Source organism: Zingiber officinale, chromosome 6B (assembly GCF_018446385.1).
Source record: "Zingiber officinale cultivar Zhangliang chromosome 6B, Zo_v1.1, whole genome shotgun sequence".
Classification (NCBI taxonomy): Eukaryota; Viridiplantae; Streptophyta; class Magnoliopsida; order Zingiberales; family Zingiberaceae; genus Zingiber; species Zingiber officinale.
The window spans coordinates 67064797-67082737 of NC_055996.1; the positions used below are offsets into that span (position 1 = coordinate 67064797).

Genomic DNA, 17941 nt, shown 5'->3' on the forward strand with positions numbered 1-17941 from the left:
GAGTGGAGGTCGTACTGTGCTGAATCCTTCTGTTTGAGACATTTTAGTCCTGCGCACAGAAGAAAGAAAAGAAAAACAAAAATCCCAAGACTTGGTCTTGGATTAGTAGTGCGGAAGAAAAAAAAATTATAGAAGTATCTAAATTGGTGTTGCACCAATTTAGATTTAATTGCAACGGGGAAAAAAATTCGTAAAACTGAAAAACCAAAAAAAAAATTAATTTTTCACCCCCTGTCTGATTGGTGGTTGCACCAAATCAGAGCGGTACCTGCTCTGATACCACTTGTAGGACCGTGATCGTTCGATAGAAGGGAGGTAAATATCGATTCGAAAACTCGAGTGTAAAAGTACGCAGCGGAAAAGTAAATGAACACAGTTGATTTTACTTCGTTCGGAGCCTGTGATGACTCCTACTCGAAGGCCCGTGGTCCTTGACCACTTTCGTTGGGCAATCACTAACAATTCGAATATGATTACAAAAAGAGTACAAGAAATGCTAATGAAACAAAGTGATACCGACAAGGAAATTAACCAAAGAAGAAGGAGCACTTTGTCGGAGCTTTGTTAGCATCGTAGGAGCTTAGAGCAGCAGGGCAAGCAGTCGAAGAGTTCTCAGTTGTGTTTAAAGCTCCACCCCTGGGGCTTCTTTTATATGCTGCTCCGGGCGCCTGGATCCCTTCTGGGCGCCCTGGTGCGACGTGGTAAGTCCAGTCAGGATGCTCCACGTGGTGAGGCGACGCAGAGGATAAAAGTTGCCTCCGGGCGCCCGGATCCCTTCCGGACGCCGGGACCACCTTTTTCCAGAGATTCCTTCTCCTGCAAAACAAGGTTAATCCGAGGCAAAATATACCCTGCAACACAGATTGTTAGCACAATTTATAAAGTATGAATTAACAGAAAAAGTATGACTTAGATTCTGTCTTTCCGAGACCGGAATCTAGTCACGATCTCGACTTAGATTTCCGAAATGGATCTAAGCCGGATCGACGCCTAATGTTCCCTTCCCGGGAACGCGTCCTCGCAGTCACTCCCCTCCAGTGACTTACCTTACTTACCTGCCAGACGTCCGGTCAGCCCTTCGACCCGTCTGGACCTTTCGCCAGCTATCCGGTCAGCCCGTCGACCTAGCTGGACTTCTTGCCAAGCGTCCGGTCAGCCCGTCGACCCGCTTGGACTTCTCGCCAGCTATCCGGTCAGTCCGTCGACCTAGCTGGACTTCGTGCCAGACATCCGGTCAGTCCGTCGACCTGTCTGGACTTCTCCTGCACACTCGATCAAAGTGTCAGACAACAACAAAACTAACTTAACCTATTTGTCATTCATCAAAACCTAGGTTAGACCATTAATGCTACCCGCACCAACAAATACTAGCAATTTAGACTTGGAAATAAACATTGGAGCAAATGTCATATAAGCTTTTGAAGAACTTTTGGGTACTCTGACACTTCAATCTTATATATATCTGCTATGCTTCATTTCTATAAGTGCCAAAAGCATATCCAAGAGGTTCAATAAATTTGAAAGACTTTAACCCTATCAAATTTTCCTCAGGTGTTCATTTCTATCTTTTAGAAATTTGTTAAGAAAGATCTCAATTAATATCAAACTTGTGAAGCATATGAAATATCATTGGTATGGTGTTTTGCCATAATGGTGTTATCCTCATTTAAAGAGGTTTATCTCATTGCCTTTTGTAAAAGGTATATTATATTCGTAGCATTCCTTCTACTAGTGGCACACCAAAAGTGTTTTAGGCTATGAATTAGAAGAGTTATCTAATTATATTATCTTTTGTGTTAACATTATTAGATGATTCATTTAGCCTTTGTTTCTATATGAACATTTTCTTTGCTTTGACTATCATAATTATAAGTTATCATACACCCATGCTTTGGACTAGTGTTAGAATTTTAATGTGTTTTGAACACGATATTTGTATACTTTAATTCAACCACATGAATATAAAATAAAATAAAATAATATAAATTATATTATATATTTATATAAAATTAAAATAATTAATATATTTTGTTTTTTAATGGAACTAAACAATGAAACTTTGTTTGATTACATCACATGCATGACCCATTTATAACTATCTAATCTATTTAATTAAATTAGTCATAAATAAGCTAATTTAGTTCTAAATGGGTTGCGTGTGAGTTGAAGATTTTAAATTGCTTACTATAAATGGGTTAGGGTCAAGTTTTGATTAAATGAGTTTTGAGTCAATGAGATATAACTTATTTATAACTCATTTACCTAAATTATCACCCCTAGTTGTGGTTATCTCGTTCACTTTGTGTTCGTTAAGCATAGAATTAAGCTCCACGAGCTGTTTTATTAATGTGAATGATGCTCTTCGTTATTGGATAAGGAATAAGTTATAATCTTGAAGTTAAAATATGGAAAGTCATTTTATAGTATTAATTAGTTAACCTTTGAATAGGTTCCCATAAAAGCTCTCTACCTTGATGGATTTCATGAGTGATTTACATATATAGATGATTCAACTGTTTTGAGGGCTCTTAAAAGGTAATTAATTTTTTATCATCGTTCATTCTATTAATTAGCTATTTTGTTAATTGATGTTTCATAATATATACTAACACGTACGTGGACAAATAATGTCATATTTTACAATGTCACTTGGACGACACCTTTCTGTACCTTCTCCGCGTTTAACAAACTGAGAATTAATATGTAAAAATTTATCTCATAGGTTGTACTCTATGCATTGAATCCCACTCAAGCAACATCATATACATCCTTACTGTATTTTCTTATTAATTATTTAAGGTTTTAGTTTAGTATAACAAATCTTTAATCATTTAAGGATTATTATATTGAATTTAATTATAGCTCATGTTTTGGGTCTATAATGACTTAGAGCAAGACTATGTCTATAATCTCTTTATCCATATTTGTATTTATAATTATTTAATATTTTGAATGATGTTTAATAAGAAAATAATTTAAATGGAAAATGAATAAAAGAGAATCAAATTTAAATATCGTTAAACGACATTTTAAAATATTGTCAACAATTAGTTCATATATATATATATACACACACAACACACAGACGTTATGGATTTTTAAATCAACAAATATATTTTTATAGTTTTTAGAAAAGTAAACAAAAATTGATGTGAAAACTAAGAGAAAAAATTAGGACTTCACTGTGTAATAAGTTATATCATAATTTGTTTACATAATTACATGTTCATCTAAAACATATATTGCTATTAAAATAATCTGATTGAGACCAAAAACAATGGATCCTCGTGATAAAAATCTCTTCTCAATGTTAAGAATCATCCTTCTTCTATGTTGCTACCATTGTCATCTGGCTCTTTGTCATCCTTATCATCTAATTAATCCATGTTATCATCATTGTTATCATCATCATCTCCATCCATCTCCTCTTCCTCTTCCTCTTCATCATCGACATCCATATCCTCTTCTTCTTCCTCTTCCTCTTCATCATCGACATCCATCTCCTCTTTCTCTTCCACTTCATCATCGGAATTGTGTGGCTCTATCATCTATATATAGACAAAGCACGCACAAAAGGAAAGACAATGATGCATATAAATAACTTTATGATTTATCACAAAAGTATTTGTATATTGAAAAGAGAGGGCGTACGTATTGTTTTCATACCAAGACATTTCTCATATGCTGTTGTTCTTTGAACCCTTGCTCGAACAAACGACACCCGTCGAGCTTCACTTGTTCGAGGGTGGCTGGTAACCCCTTGAACTCAAGATTAGGGCATACTTCTATAATTAAAGAATTCAAGGAGGTGAGGTTTTTTAACCCTGCAACAACTCTCAATGTTGGAGAGTTTCTAATCTCTAAAGTCTTCAGTGAAGGTAGCACTTTGTGTGATAGATGAACAGATTCTGCACTGCTAAATAATAATATCAAGTGTTGGAGCGTTGGAAAGTAACACTTGGACATCCACTTACTATTTTTCTTAGACATGGACATAATTGTTAAATTTGTCAGTGAATGGAAATTTGAAACATCAGGTACACCACCACTCTCCAACATCATTTTTTCCACCGAAGACAAAAAGGGCCACCGGGGAAACTTGATCAGCCTACAACATCCAGTAATTCTAATAGAATGGAGACTGGGGAAATCACCAATCTCCACTCCATCCCACGCTTCCCAATTTGTCATATCTCTAAATATCAAGTCTTTTAGAGAGGGAAATGCAATTTTATTTTGGGAAGAAGATGGAGATGCCATTAGCATGGAGCAAAATTCACGTCCCACACATTGAACGCCATCCATCCTACATATCTTAAGCTCTTCCAGAGAAGGAAGTTGACCCAACGGTGGAAGTTTATTGCTATTCTTACAATATTCTACATGCAAACGGGTCAACTTAGTGAAGGATGAAGCGCTCACCCATCCAACAAATTTGATTCCTGGATAGCTGTTTATTTCAAGGTTCTCGAGATTGACATGCGGCTCGAGGTACTCGAGCTGCCACTCTGCCTTCTTTTCATCTTTTCTGTAATAGTCAAAAAAAGCATTGTTATACAAAGCATACTTTCTCCAGCATAACTCCAAAGAATCAATATACTTTTTTGTCTTCAGAGGGGGTTTTGAGTTTGAAAATATGTTCACGAATGCTAGTTCAGAAATGGAGATATGCCCACTAAGTTTCATCAAACTATTCAATTCTCCCATGTCGCAATGATCTTTTTCACAACTGGCGTTGAAGCGTCTGAGTGTCTGCAAGTTGATCATGTTTCCAATTCCAGATGGAAAAAAGATAGCTTTAAAACCAAAGTAATCGCAAGGAAGCAAAAGATGACGTAGGTTTATCAAATTTCCAATCTGCCTGGGGAGTTCAGAAATTTGTGTATCTGTCAAATCCAGAGTTTGTAAATTGTAAAGGCTGCATATGGACTCTGGAATACTCTCTACAACATCGTCTTTTATAGAAAGGTAACGAAGTAGTTTGAGATTGCCCAATGAATATGGTAGCTCTTCAATTCCGTAGTTGTCTAAAACAAGTGTTCGTATGTATTTCAATTCTTGAAAAAGATCATCAAGGACTTTATATTTCCTATATTTCCACGAGTCTAGTTCTCTTATAAAAAGTGTCCGTAAAAGTTTTAGTTCTCGAAGAGCTTCTATGTTCGACTTATGGTATTCCACATTAAACGATAAGTGTCGAAACTTTTGTAATTTCTTTGTGTCAAATTTGTTATCCATCACACAGAGATATTCATCCTGAGCTATATATTGGGCAAGATCGTGAACAAGATCATGCAACGAAAAAGATTGCTTTCTCATAAATAAAGGAGATTGCTCTGTCATAAATAAAGTGTCGACCCTTTCCAGATGTATTAGTGACCTCTCAGCCAATCTTTTTATGTAATTTCTGCCTATGTCCTCTGCTCTCTTATCTCCATCAAGAGGAAGAAGACCTTGTGACATCCATAATCGGACTATTTCTTCTGAATCTAAACTTGTGTCTTTGGGAAATAAGGGCAGGTATTGGAAACATCTTTTAAGTTGGATCGGCATGCAATCATATGATATTTTAAGTGCCGGTAAAATTCCTTTATTTATTTCTTCTGATTCCCACATCTCATTTTCTAGTATGTCCTTCCATGAATCTATATCTTCTTTGTTTCTGAGAGCGCCTCCAAGCACCTTCACAGCCAAAGGTAAGCCTTTGCACTTGTCTACTATCTTCCTACCAAGGTGTTCAAGATGTGGTTGCAGGCTTTTATCTGCTCCTCCCAAAGTGACTCTCTTGAACAATGGCCAGCATACATCAAATGGTAAGCAATTCAAGTTGAGAGGACTTCTCGTCCCCATAATTCTTGCAACTGATCGATTCCTAGTGGTCACTATAACTTTACCCACATGGGCTGATAGTAAGGGCTTGCTTAAGTCCTCCCAGAGAGTGAATTCTTCATTCCAAACATCATCTAATATTAGTAAAAACTTCTTCCCCTGCAGTATTTCTCGTAGTGCATGTTGGAGCTCATCTAGTACTTCATGAACTTTCACTTTGGCAAATGATTGCAGGATCTTCTCTGTCAAACTAACAACATGAAAATTTTCAGATACACAGACCCATCCTATTAAATCGAAATAGCTTTTCACTCTTTGATCATTATAGACAAGCTGAGCCAGTGTTGTTTTACCCAGTCCCCCCATCCCAATTACAGCAATTACAGAAACTCCATTTCCTGTTGTATCATCCTCTGATAGCAGCCATTTAACCAGCATATCCTTTTCCTCTGCTCTTCCAAGAACATCTGATTCAACCACTAAAGAGCCTGTTTCTCGGTTCATATCTAAGAGCATGGGGCTTCTCTTTCTTTTTCCAGCATTCGTAGGCAACTTGAGGAGTTTCCACTCCTTGGTGATCTCATCAAACCTTTTCCTTATCTCTGCGGCTTTATTTGCTAGTTCATCCTGTTGGGTTTATAATCATGAATCTACACATCATAATTATAGATCACAGTATGAATTCCCAAAGATTCATACACATGATCTTGTTATCATCTAATTTACCGCCTATAAAATTAAACTGAAAACAACGGAACAATCAAAAAAGTAATTGAGGTATAATTCACAAAATTAATCACTTCAGAATCGCGTACCTCATGTGTCCCACTGCTGTTCTCATGCAATTGTTTGGAACGCAACGTCTCGTACTCGTACTCTTCTACTACGTCTTCGGCGTCATAGGCAACATCTTTGAGCTCGCTTAGCCAAAGCTTCTCCGAGTGACTTTTTGCATGATTCTCCTCCTCTGAGTCATCAAGTTTGGCTTGGATTCTCCTCATCGTCTCTGTCAGCTTACTCATCTCCCGTTCAATATTGTTGTGTGACAACGAAGAAGAAGATGTTGCTGACGGTGCAGCCAAGCTATGCAGCTTGTCTACCATCGTGGTGAACATGGAAGACAGGAAGCCTCCTCCGGCCATCGTTCTTCCTCTGTCTCTTGTTGGAAATTTTAGGTAGGCAAACAAGGAAGGAGTGGACTTGTTGTGAATTAGGGATGCTTATGATGTATAGATCTACCGAGTCAATGCATCGAATCTTCCATTACAGAACACACTAATCTAAATAATTGTTTGGAGTGATATATTTGTCGGTTCATAGTGGAACGTGATTATATTCCTTTAATGACACGCTTTTAAATATTGTATTAAAAAGAGGCCAGTAACTTTTAATTTTTTACAAAAAACTTACATTTGTAATAAAAACAATAAAATGTGGACGTTGTTGTCGTTCATAGTCGCTATGAACGTCTTTGATTATTTTGTCAGAATTTACATAAAAATAAAATTGTATTTAATATTTCTAATTTATAAAATATCACAATTATTATCTGATTATATAAAAATGATAATTTGAAAATTAGTTTTTGACTTATATATCTATTTATTAATTAATGACTTCAAACTAAATGCAATTGAAATGAAATGAACGACTTAATAACTGTCAACAAATATGTATTTTTTTTAGTTAATCAGCCTTTTTTATTTCAGAGAATTTTAAATGTCTCATGCGTCTTGTTTTTTTTCCCAGTTATTATGAATCATGCTAATGGTATCCCACTAATTCCTTCAAAACATTTTTATAGATTTATTATTTTTAAAAATGTTTAAGATGTGTAAATTTCTTTATTTTATTTTAAAAAACAATTTTATTTTATTCTCTCTTAATAGAGAAAATTAAACTCTAAATATAACAAGTCTAATTCTGTCAATCGTCAAAATGCATTGGACGTCCGACTTTTTCTCTCGCTCTTCCCTCGTACCTCAACAAACTAATACCATCTTGAAAATTATAAGATCCGACAAAATACTCTATTTCTTTTCAATCTTTTTGGCATTGAAACTCTAATACCCTTAAAGAGATTATATCTATATATTGGTTCTTTGAAAATCATGTATTGAATGATTATTGCAAAAGGTACGAAATTTTTTATCATGTCGACTCAATCATTAAATAGATTCCATCTTTATTTGGAACAATTTCCATGGGGCTTAAAACATGCACGAAGAGGAAGTTTTTTGTTTTAGCCTTTTATTTTACTTCATTTTTTTTTAAAGCTTGCAAAATTGTAAAATCAACAATAGTGGCATTTTATCTTTATCAATTAATATTATAAAAATGCTCATATCATAATTTAATTATCATACAATTTCATTTTCTTTCATTTTCCTTCATTTACGTCTTTATAGTTTAAGCTCATTTCTCCTACAATGAAATGCCATTGTAAAATTAAATATGTAAATACGTTTAAAAAATATTATAAATATTAAAACTCAAAGATATTTTTATATACATTGACAGGTCAAGAGGAATATATTATAAATCAAAATTATTTTATGTTTTGTAATAATATATATTTAAGGAATTTCCTCTATTTTTTTATTTTTTATTTCAAGTTTATTTAGCAGTTAATTGAAATGGCTTCCTCAAGAGCAAGCACTCACATGAAGGAGAAGACCACTCCAACTCACATCGGTCCCGAAGACCCTCGCCGGCAGCGAACCACCAAAACGTCGGTCCCCAGTTCGCCAGAGCGAGACACAGCGCCACAACAGAGCAGACCTTTAAACCGTTCCAGCAGCGACGGCGCTAAAAGCACACCCCCACAGCAAACATCCAGCGCCAGCGCTAAATCGCGGTTGACCGCGTCGGCGAGAAAACCGGGGGAGAAGCCTCCGTCTCCTTCCCGTCAACCTTTGAAATCTTCGCCGGCGACGAGCGGCGCCGTGAGAGAAAAGACAGCGAAGCCATCCGCCTCCGCCGCTTCTCGGCCCGCAACAAAGCCAGGGATCTCATCGGATAAAGCAACAAAGACTCTGAAAACCGGCGTTAAGGGACGGAGTAGTCCGTCCAGAGGAGCCGTCGCATCCCGGAGGCCAAAGGAGTCGAGTGCGTCGGCCGACGATGCCGCTCGGATTACAACAAAGAGCGTGGAACCGGTCGTTACAGAAAATACGGTTGTTACAGAAAATAACAATCAAACCGAGGAGCAGGACTCTGTTTCCATTGCTTCGATGGATATCGACTTCCTCGACGAGCACCACGACGACATCTGCGACGAAAACCCCATGGAAGTGGAAGAAACCATGAAAGAGATCGACGATGACCACATCGAAGAAAAAGATCAAGTCTCGGAGTGTGAAGAGCATCACGAGTCGCCTAAACACGATCCTGATGGAATTTGCTATCCCCACGGAAGCAGAGTGGGCGAGAGCGACAACGAGGAGCTCTCCGACGAGCCACCTGCTGAAGCAGAGGAGAGTCATAAGTCTCCGATGGCAGAACCAAGCAAAGAATTCAACATCCATGAGAAAATAGAAGACGTCGCGGATGAAACTAGTCTGAATAACTCGCCGGCGGCAGAGACAAGTACTGAGAAGATAAAAGTTGAAACAAAGAAGTTTACTGCTCCGGCGGCGCCTTTTAGCAAACCAGCACCTGTGCAGGAGAAGAAGAAGGAGGCACCGGTGAGCAACGAGGTAATCGAGGAGACTAGGAGCAAGCTACTGGAGAAGAAGAAGAGCAAGGTGAGTGCTTTAGTCGGAGCGTTTGAGACGGTCATCTCGTTGCAGGATGACGAAGGTCAACCAGGTCAAAGCCAAAAGTCCACCTAAAGGTCAATGAACCGCGAAATTCAGCCGGCCTCAATCCGGTTTGGTTCGCTGAACCCTGATTTCGGCCATAGTCAGAATGGGGCTAAAAACAAACTATTCTTTTTCCAGTAATATATTTTCTTTATTTTGAAATTGTTAAACAATTTTGCCTTTGCCGGTTCAATCATTTACTGCCACGAAGGTTTTTTTTATATCATGTAATTTTGTGGTTCCTTATATATATATATATATATATATATATTAATTGTTGATAGAAAATTAAGCTAATAATCCATGTTAGTTTAGAACAAATGGTCTAGTAAGGCTTTGTAAAAAACATTTTTAACAAAACATAAATGAACAAATCCAATTTAACCAGAGATCTTAAATTAGGCCAATTTTTTTTTTTTAACAAAAGTGAAAAATATCGAAATGCCCATCCGGGGAATCGAACCCCGGTCAGTCCCGTGGGAGGGTACTATGATACCACTACACCAGATGCGCATGTTGATTTACATCGCGTTATTATTTATAATAGATAAATAGATTTACAGATTATATCCAAAACACTATTATTATTCTTAACAACAAAACATTTCCAAAGACAAAAATTAGCCCAACGTAACATTACGTCTTAGAAATGACGAAATAGAAAGACTCGGTCAATAATTTTTTTTTTCCCGAAATCTTGGTGAAGTAAACAAGTTTTAAAGAGGAAAAGTAGAATTCTTGGTACAACATTAGACGAGTTAAATACATACAATCTAATAAATCTAATTCAAGTTTGATAAAATTACAATAATTCATGCTGATTTAGCTGTCTACATCAAAATGCATACAAAGTATGGAAAAAAACACAAGGCTTTGTAGATAACAATCCTCAATCAGCATCTTCTATTTCTTCATCCTCTGCTACACCCCTTAGATACAACACATTACTGCACCTGCAGAAATGTGTTGGAAAAGAAAAACATGTTTCAAATTTGATGAATGCCAAATTGACAACTATGCTTGTGCTTTATTTATAGTTTTACCTTATCAGAATCTCCCCCAGGTTTCCAGTAAATTGGCCATCGATGAATTCTTCAGTATTAGCCAGCTACATGGTCAGAACAAGAAGAAATCAAAGTGAGTGAAGATAAAGGTCCAATGAATTTTAAATGTAAGAATAATTATAAAATGGCAAAAGAAAAAAAAACATTTATTTATAAAATCATGAAATGAACACAACCCGTCTGTGTTCATTTTTTTCAACAATTCTCACCTTTCAACCCCTATATTATCCTTCATTTTAAAGTTCCTTCAAAAATCTAACTGGAAATTCTAGTTGAAAGTCATTTTGAGGCATGGTGTTGGAACCAAAAATTAGATATTTGATTTCCTTCTTCCAACCTAATACGATCATGGAGTCACACTTTAATTTTGAATATACTTAGTGTTTTGACACCAATTCAGAAATTAGCTCGTAAGGTTAAAAGTCAAAGCCTCAAATTTATGCAAATTTAAAGGTGTATAAGGTCCTAAAATGACATAATTTTTGTCCAAAAATGCATAAGTTGATTTGCAACTCAACTAGTGGACCACCATTTTGTTGTTCTTTTACCAGGCAAGCAAAGTGGCAAAGATCAGCTTGCAAAGTTAAATCCCCAAGTTAATCCAAAAGTAAGGTGTGAGAATACAAAAATAATCATTTTAAGTTGGAGAAGACACAGATATCGATCTATTTTTTGTTTAAAATCGTACCCCAAGCTCAATTTATAGATTTTTTTTCCTGCCTTTATTCACCAACAAATGAACTTGCCGACTTAAACCCTCAAGTTATTGCAAAATAATCATCTTAGCTGGGGAGGAACTCAAATCTCTAATTATTGTCCAAAAATAATGGCAAATCAACTTGCACTTGAATTTTGGTAGAAACTTGAAAATCAAGGATACACCATGCAAAAAATAAAAGTTCGACCATGAATTGGTAACAGCAGGACATGATTTGTTTAAAGGTCCAAGGAAAAACTGAGGCATTTATATATTGAGAGACAGTTGTGATAAGCAAATACTGTTTATTTACCTGCAAGTTCATATAGGAATCTACTGACACAAGATAACCTGAGACAATACAGAAAGAAAATGGAAGTAGTGAGTTAAGTGATATATGTGGAGAATCTGCAACACAATCAACCATTAGATGCAAACATATGTATATACATGCAGTCATTTATCTTAAACATGCTTTTTTGGCCTACATAGGAAGCAACTAACCTCTTGAGATGCAAGTCAGTGACCTATCTTAAACATACTTTCTTAGGCATGACCGTAAACCATAACTTACCTTTGTATTCCATTCCCCACTTTAACTTCACAATCACAGGCTTCCCAGTTAAATTGTTCAAGAAAGGTTTAGGGTTAACTGGCACAGTCTGCAATGAAGCAAAGAAAGGAATGTTAAAGGTGGAAGTTGAATGATAGATCTAATAATAACCTGAAGATGCCATGAGAAACAAACGCGAAAAAGAGTGAAAGAAGAGGAGGATTGAGAGCATACCGCCATCAGTGAATGAAGCAAGGAACTCCTCCGGAGCACGACGACCGACAAGGAGAAGCAAGCCGTGAGAGCTTTACTACGGTTTTTGGAGCAGAGAGGTAGCCCCAGTTATTGATGGGCTGCTGAATATGGGCTTTCGCAATGTGAGCCTATACAATAAAATTCCTAAATTACAAATAAATTCTATTGTTTCATGTCGATCCAGTTCGTGCCCCGGTTCCGGTCCAGTATCCTCCCGGCCGATAGGTCCGACCTGGTTCACCCACAGAAAGTTCGAGCCATACTCGAATTAAGTTCGGCTTTTTACTAAATCAAGTAGGTACTAAAATTATTAAATCATGTAAAATAATTTAAAAATTATCAAAGTATGTACCTATTTTCAGTTTAACCCTATCAGTTGACTTATTTTTCTACAGGCGAATTAATTTTGCTCCGTGTATAAACGTCAAAATTTTGAGTAATGAATGGACTGATATCAGTCTATTGATTTTTTTTTTTTTATCAAAATTAATTTTGAGTAAAATTAGTTAATAAATTAAATGATGGTAGATTGACATAAAACTAGTTCTTATATATTTGACTATTTTTTTTTTATTATATTCATGTCCTCAAACGTCAATTTTATCCAATATATCGAGAGTAATAATTTTTTGAATACAAATATATTTGAAAATTTTAATTCGTGTTCGAAAAATAATTGCTCTCAATATATTGGGTCAAATTATTATTTGAGGGGATAAGTATAATCATGAGAGGTAGACGAACGTGTAGAAACTAGTTTAATATCAATTCGAGATTATTTGATGATCTTAGAATGACATGAAACTAGTTCTACTCATATACCTCTCCTAATTATATCTATGTCTTCAAATACTAATTTAACTCAATATATTGAGAGCAAATTTTTTTTTTGACACGAATTGAATTTTTCAAATACATTTGTGTTAAAAAAATCACTGCTCTTAATATATTAAGTCAAATTAACATTTGAGATGAGAACATGGATATAATCAAGAGATAGTCGAACACAGAGAAATTAGTTTCATTTTAATCCAAGGTCATTTGGTCGATCAGCTGATTTTGAGCAAAATCGGCTGATGGACGAAATGATCTAGAATTGACATGAAACTAGTCATTATGTGTTCATCATTATATCCATGCCTTTAAATACCAATTTGACCTAATATATTGATGGTAATAATTTTTTGAACATAAATTAAAATTTTCAAACACATTCATATTTAAAAAATAATTGCTCTCAATATATTGGGTCAAATTGATGTTTGAATGCATAAATATAATCAGGAGAACTAGCTAAACACATAGAACTAGTTTCATATAGGTCGTTTGGTACATCCACCTATTTTACCTAAAATCAACTTTGATAAAAACAAATAAATCAGTGACTGGTTTGCTCAAAATTTTGATGTTTAAATTTTTTTTAAAAATATATCTGTGTTTAAAAATTCATTGTTCTCAATTTATTATGTCAAATTTATATTTGAGGACATTGATATAATAAAAAAAAAATAGAATACATATGAACTAGTTTCATATCAATCCGAGGTCATTTGGTCCATCAACTAATTTTGCTTAAAATCGATTGATGAACCAAATGACCTCTGATTGACATAAAATTAGTTCTTATGTATTCATCTATCTCTCTTGATTATATTCATTCCCTCAAATATCAATTTGACTCAATATATTGAGAGTAATAATTTTTTGAACACAATTATGTTTGAAAAATTTAATTCGTGTACAAAAAATTATTGTTCTCAATATATTGGGTAAAATTGATATTTGAGAGCATAGATATAATCATGAGAAGTAGACGAACACATAAGAACTAGTTTTATATCAATCCGATATCATTTTGTCTATCAGCCAATTTTGAGCAAAATCGGTTGATGGACCAGATGACTTTAGATTGACAAGAAACTAGTTCTTAGATGTTCATCTACTTTTCCTAATTATATACATGTCCTCAAATATCAATTTAATTCGATATAGTGAGAGCAATGATTTTTTGAATATAAATTAAATTTTTTAAATATTTTGTATTCAAAAAATCATTGCCTACGAAAATTTATGTTTGAGGATAAGAAAATAATCAAGAGAGGTGAATGAACACATAGAAACTAATTTCATATCAATCTGAAATTATTTGGTTCATCAGTCGATGTTGGACAAAATCATTTGATGGATCAAATGACCTCAGATAGTCAGATTGACATGAAGCTAGTTCTTATGTGTTCGTATACCTCTTTTGATTATATTTATGTCCTTAAATACTAATTTGACTCAATATATTGAAAGTAATGATTTTTTAAACACGAATTAAATTTTTTTAAATATATTTGTGTTTAAAAAATCACTACTTTTAATATATTGAGTCAAATTAACTTTTAAGAGAAATGATATAATTAGGAGGATAGTCGAACACATATGAACTAATTTTATGTCAATCCGAGGTCACTTGATTTATCAATTGATTTTATCTAAAATTGACTTTGATTAAAAAAAAAATCAGTCGACTAATTTACTTAAAATTTTGATGTTTCGACAATTTAATAATTTTGAAAACTTACATAGGTTGTTCGGTAAAAAATTTCACTTTACCTCATATAGTTTATTGGACTTTCCTTTGTACTCACTAAAATTTCAAAAGTAATGTAATGTTTAACTTAGTTCCCAAGCTTACAAAAGCATAACTTTGTCTAGTCAAATAGCAGTTCATGAGCAATTTTTCAATCATGTGAATAACGGATACGGGTATACGAGAGTATTTTTTTCACGTTTATACAATATTGTTATCCTGCCCGACAGCTCTCGGTGAACAACAATTTCATGTTCTCCTTGAGTGTTACATTGGCTCACTTGCTATTCCAAAAGAAAACAAGCTTTAACATCCTCTTTAAAGTCCCATCAATTCACTTGCAAGTCAAGAAAGCAAGAGCCTTGCTGTTTTTTGCGAATCTGAGTTTGGCAAATAATGCTATTGAATGAACAAGCTTATGAAGGCCTCCAAGTATCCAGCAAGCTGTAGGGAAACAGCAGTAGTATTGCTCATAAGTCATAATGTATCCCCCATGTTTTGGCCATTTGTACTAATGGCTAGTAGTTATCCGTGATTTACCTCCTCCGTATTGGTCTAGGGACAGATTGGCGGGGGCACTGGGGACGAGCGAATCGCCTTTTGCCACATAAGTCACAATGCAACAATAAAAAACAAGAATTGTTTAGTATTTTGTTACCTAGCCCAATATCCCTTTTTCTTTTTAAATCCGTTACCTTAGCGGTCCCTCTAGTGCCGGCCCACGGATATGGAGAGAGGTTCATGCAGGTATACAGGTCATAGACGCATGACGGAGTAAATCTCAGATCGTCAGTTCCTGAAAATCGACCCCTGATTATTACGCCAGAGATACTATGCACCCACCGTCTACGTTACACCCTGAGGACATCCAGTATTCCTTTTCTGGTCTATCCTTCAATGACCAACCCTGTCGTGAGGTCGATCATCGCGAGTGCCCCATTTATCGCTTTAGCTTGGCGGTGTCTCTGAAAACAGGATGCATGAATCAGATACTAGGCAGATATGTTGAAATGACTATGATTGGATCCCAATATCCAATGTATCAATATTCTGCTCTAATTCATACGATAGGTGCATTCATGTTCACTTGTATGATTGTTATTTGTCTAAATTCTTGAGCTGCTGGCCTGTTGATGCATATTTGTTCTACACTTTTCTGGCAGAAAGTTATAAATGTAGTTTAATAGATCCCAACCATATTTACTTGGATGTATTAGCAATCCTCCTTATTTTCTCTCCACCTGTTGTTTCTCTCAACTTAAGAGAGCCCTTAAAGATGTGACATGGAGATTGCTAGGCCACTTCCAGTAGTGTACTCTACCTAATTGCTCGATGATGGCTTTTGAGCCACGGGCTTTTGCTAGAGGACCCTTGGCAGCCGCATCCGGCCGAGATTTAAGCCTCTATAAAATGACTACTTTTTGACAAAACGAGAATCAAAGTAAAATGTACGCCCCCATTGATCATCCTTCGTAAATGTTCAAAAGTCAACCACATTCAGCAATAAGACTAGCATTCCGTGAAATCTTACTTTAAGTTTTTCTTTGGCTTTGATTTCTTGCATCTGTTTTGCTGCTAATCGTTTGGTTTCTACAGGATCAACCATTATGACCGGATCATCAAAACTTCACTCGGCTGAAAGTCTCAACAACCTCGCTCAACACTTGGATCTCAGCAACCCCCTTTAGAGTACTGACCTGAATTAGACCGGTTCTAACTACTTTAAGGTCACTCATTGACAACATCGTCACTCTACACCTAGTCATGGGCCCCACACTGCAATGCTAAACGACGTATGCAGGAATATTCGTGCTCAGTGAATATACTAACCGTACCTACTGGATTGAGCATGATAGATTAGTATGCATTTAACAGATAGTTAAATTTTCTTATAGTAAGCTTACATACTGGATTGAGATTTCATTCAACTGCAAGTCGTCAAAGAGAATGAACTTATGCCCAAAGAAAGCTTGATACCCCACTTTCAATGTGAAAAAAGGTACTTCGTTTACTCAAACACCTCGTCAATCCATCCTTACATTAATATAAAAGAAATAAATTATGAATAACTATTAACCATTAGTGCAGCGGCCAAGACATAAAAAAAGGCATGTTCAAACACGTCGAATTTCGTCCCATGACCTAATACGACAACACCCCATATCTCAACCACTATACCGTCACAAAAGGACTTCATACCCACCTTCAGGTATCTTGAGTTGGTAGCCCTCATGTGACATCTTAGGAAGAAGTAACAAATTCTAAACAACGACAACATGCCATCAAGTGTAGCACAGACAACACCTCATAGCACAGACAACACCTTATCTGTCAATTGGCATCCTATGGAATAAAATCCAAGAAACTATATGATTGTATAAACTTATATGATGCTAACCCCAACAACAATGGTAATCAGTTTGTGCAGTAATTTTTGAACTATCATCATTCACTAGGCCTAAAAAAATAGACAAGTAGTCTTCAACCGCACGCAGAAGTTCGCTCAACGCAGAACCTATAACACAGATAAAATTCAAATCCATTAAAAATAATGAGTCTTTTGTAAAAGAGGCAAAAACATTAGGTTTATCAACACCAAAGAGAAAGCAACTTTTTCATTCTAACAAAACAAACCATGTCTTGTACCTAATGTTTAAAGATAAAGACCTTGAGTACTAAGGATAAAGATCTTTTTTTTCATTTCTTCATACCTAGCGTGTCCTTTTTATACCTTTTCTGGTGACCTTTCATCTTCCTCTTTTTTAATAATATTAATTATCTACAGAAGACATCTTTGTCTTGGCTTCTGCATACTTAATGACGGATGGAGTATCCTCCTTTGCTTTCTCTTCCTCAAGACCTTTAGTATTCTTCTTTATTACTTCACCTAACTGATGTCGGGGCTGTATACGACCGAAAGGGTGGTCCGCTCGGACTGATTTTCCGTCGGTCGGGCAGTATCCTTTCGATCGGTGGATGATGGATTAGCCTCGAACCCTAATGTTGACCACTTTGAGTTTGACCTATACTGTGGCCATTGTCCTGTACCACGCAAGCTTCTGTCTCCGCATCACAAGCCTCCCCTCAAGTCTAGTTGAAGGAGGCTGTAAGTCTAACTGACTGGACAGTTGTTGACTATGGGGCTCGTTTGACCCATATGCT

The 17941-nt window shown here is 35.8% G+C and overlaps 3 protein-coding genes across 4 annotated transcripts; 1 reads left to right on the top strand and 2 right to left on the bottom strand.

Annotated features, from left to right (window-relative positions):
* Positions 1-3176: 3176 nt before the first annotated feature.
* Positions 3177-7097, bottom strand: LOC121992573 (putative disease resistance RPP13-like protein 1). 2 transcript variants are annotated; one of them, XM_042547043.1, is made up of 4 exons: positions 6645-7097; positions 5940-6456; positions 3667-5834; positions 3177-3548 (listed from the first exon to the last, which is right to left on the bottom strand). In XM_042547043.1, exons 1-4 carry the CDS (start codon positions 6969-6971, stop codon positions 3378-3380), a joined length of 3183 nt encoding a protein of 1060 aa, XP_042402977.1. In that variant the 5' UTR covers positions 6972-7097; the 3' UTR covers positions 3177-3377. The 2 variants fall into 2 exon arrangements, with proteins under 2 accessions (XP_042402977.1, XP_042402976.1); XM_042547042.1 differs by having other exon boundaries at positions 3667-6456.
* Positions 7098-8465: 1368 nt separating this feature from the next.
* On the top strand, positions 8466-9662 carry LOC121991077 (nascent polypeptide-associated complex subunit alpha, muscle-specific form-like). The gene has a single exon (XM_042545103.1). The coding sequence runs from the start codon at positions 8466-8468 to the stop codon at positions 9660-9662; it is 1197 nt and encodes a 398-aa protein (XP_042401037.1).
* A 684-nt stretch (positions 9663-10346) lies between these two features.
* Positions 10347-12318, bottom strand: LOC121990252 (probable small nuclear ribonucleoprotein F). Its single transcript, XM_042544427.1, has 5 exons — positions 12181-12318; positions 11968-12055; positions 11707-11744; positions 10676-10740; positions 10347-10585 (listed from the first exon to the last, which is right to left on the bottom strand). The coding sequence occupies exons 1-5, from the start codon at positions 12184-12186 to the stop codon at positions 10522-10524; spliced, it is 261 nt and encodes an 86-aa protein (XP_042400361.1). The 5' UTR covers positions 12187-12318; the 3' UTR covers positions 10347-10521.
* Positions 12319-17941: the final 5623 nt, after the last annotated feature.

Bases quoted from the DNA above. Each gene is read 5' to 3' on its own strand.
- LOC121990252 (XM_042544427.1), bottom strand. The intron at 11,745-11,967 runs GTAAGTTATGGT...GTATTGTCTCAG, and splicing joins GTGGGGAATGGAATACAAAG to GTTATCTTGTGTCAGTAGAT. The intron at 10,741-11,706 runs GTAAATAAACAG...CTGACCATGTAG, and splicing joins ATTCCTATATGAACTTGCAG to CTGGCTAATACTGAAGAATT.
- LOC121991077 (XM_042545103.1), top strand. From the start codon at position 8,466: ATGGCTTCCTCAAGAGCAAGCACTCACATGAAGGAGAAGACCACTCCA.
- LOC121992573 (XM_042547042.1), bottom strand. From the start codon at position 6,971: ATGGCCGGAGGAGGCTTCCTGTCTTCCATGTTCACCACGATGGTAGAC. The intron at 6,457-6,644 runs GTACGCGATTCT...TAAACCCAACAG, and splicing joins ACAGCAGTGGGACACATGAG to GATGAACTAGCAAATAAAGC. The intron at 3,549-3,666 runs GTATGAAAACAA...GTCTATATATAG, and splicing joins AGCATATGAGAAATGTCTTG to ATGATAGAGCCACACAATTC.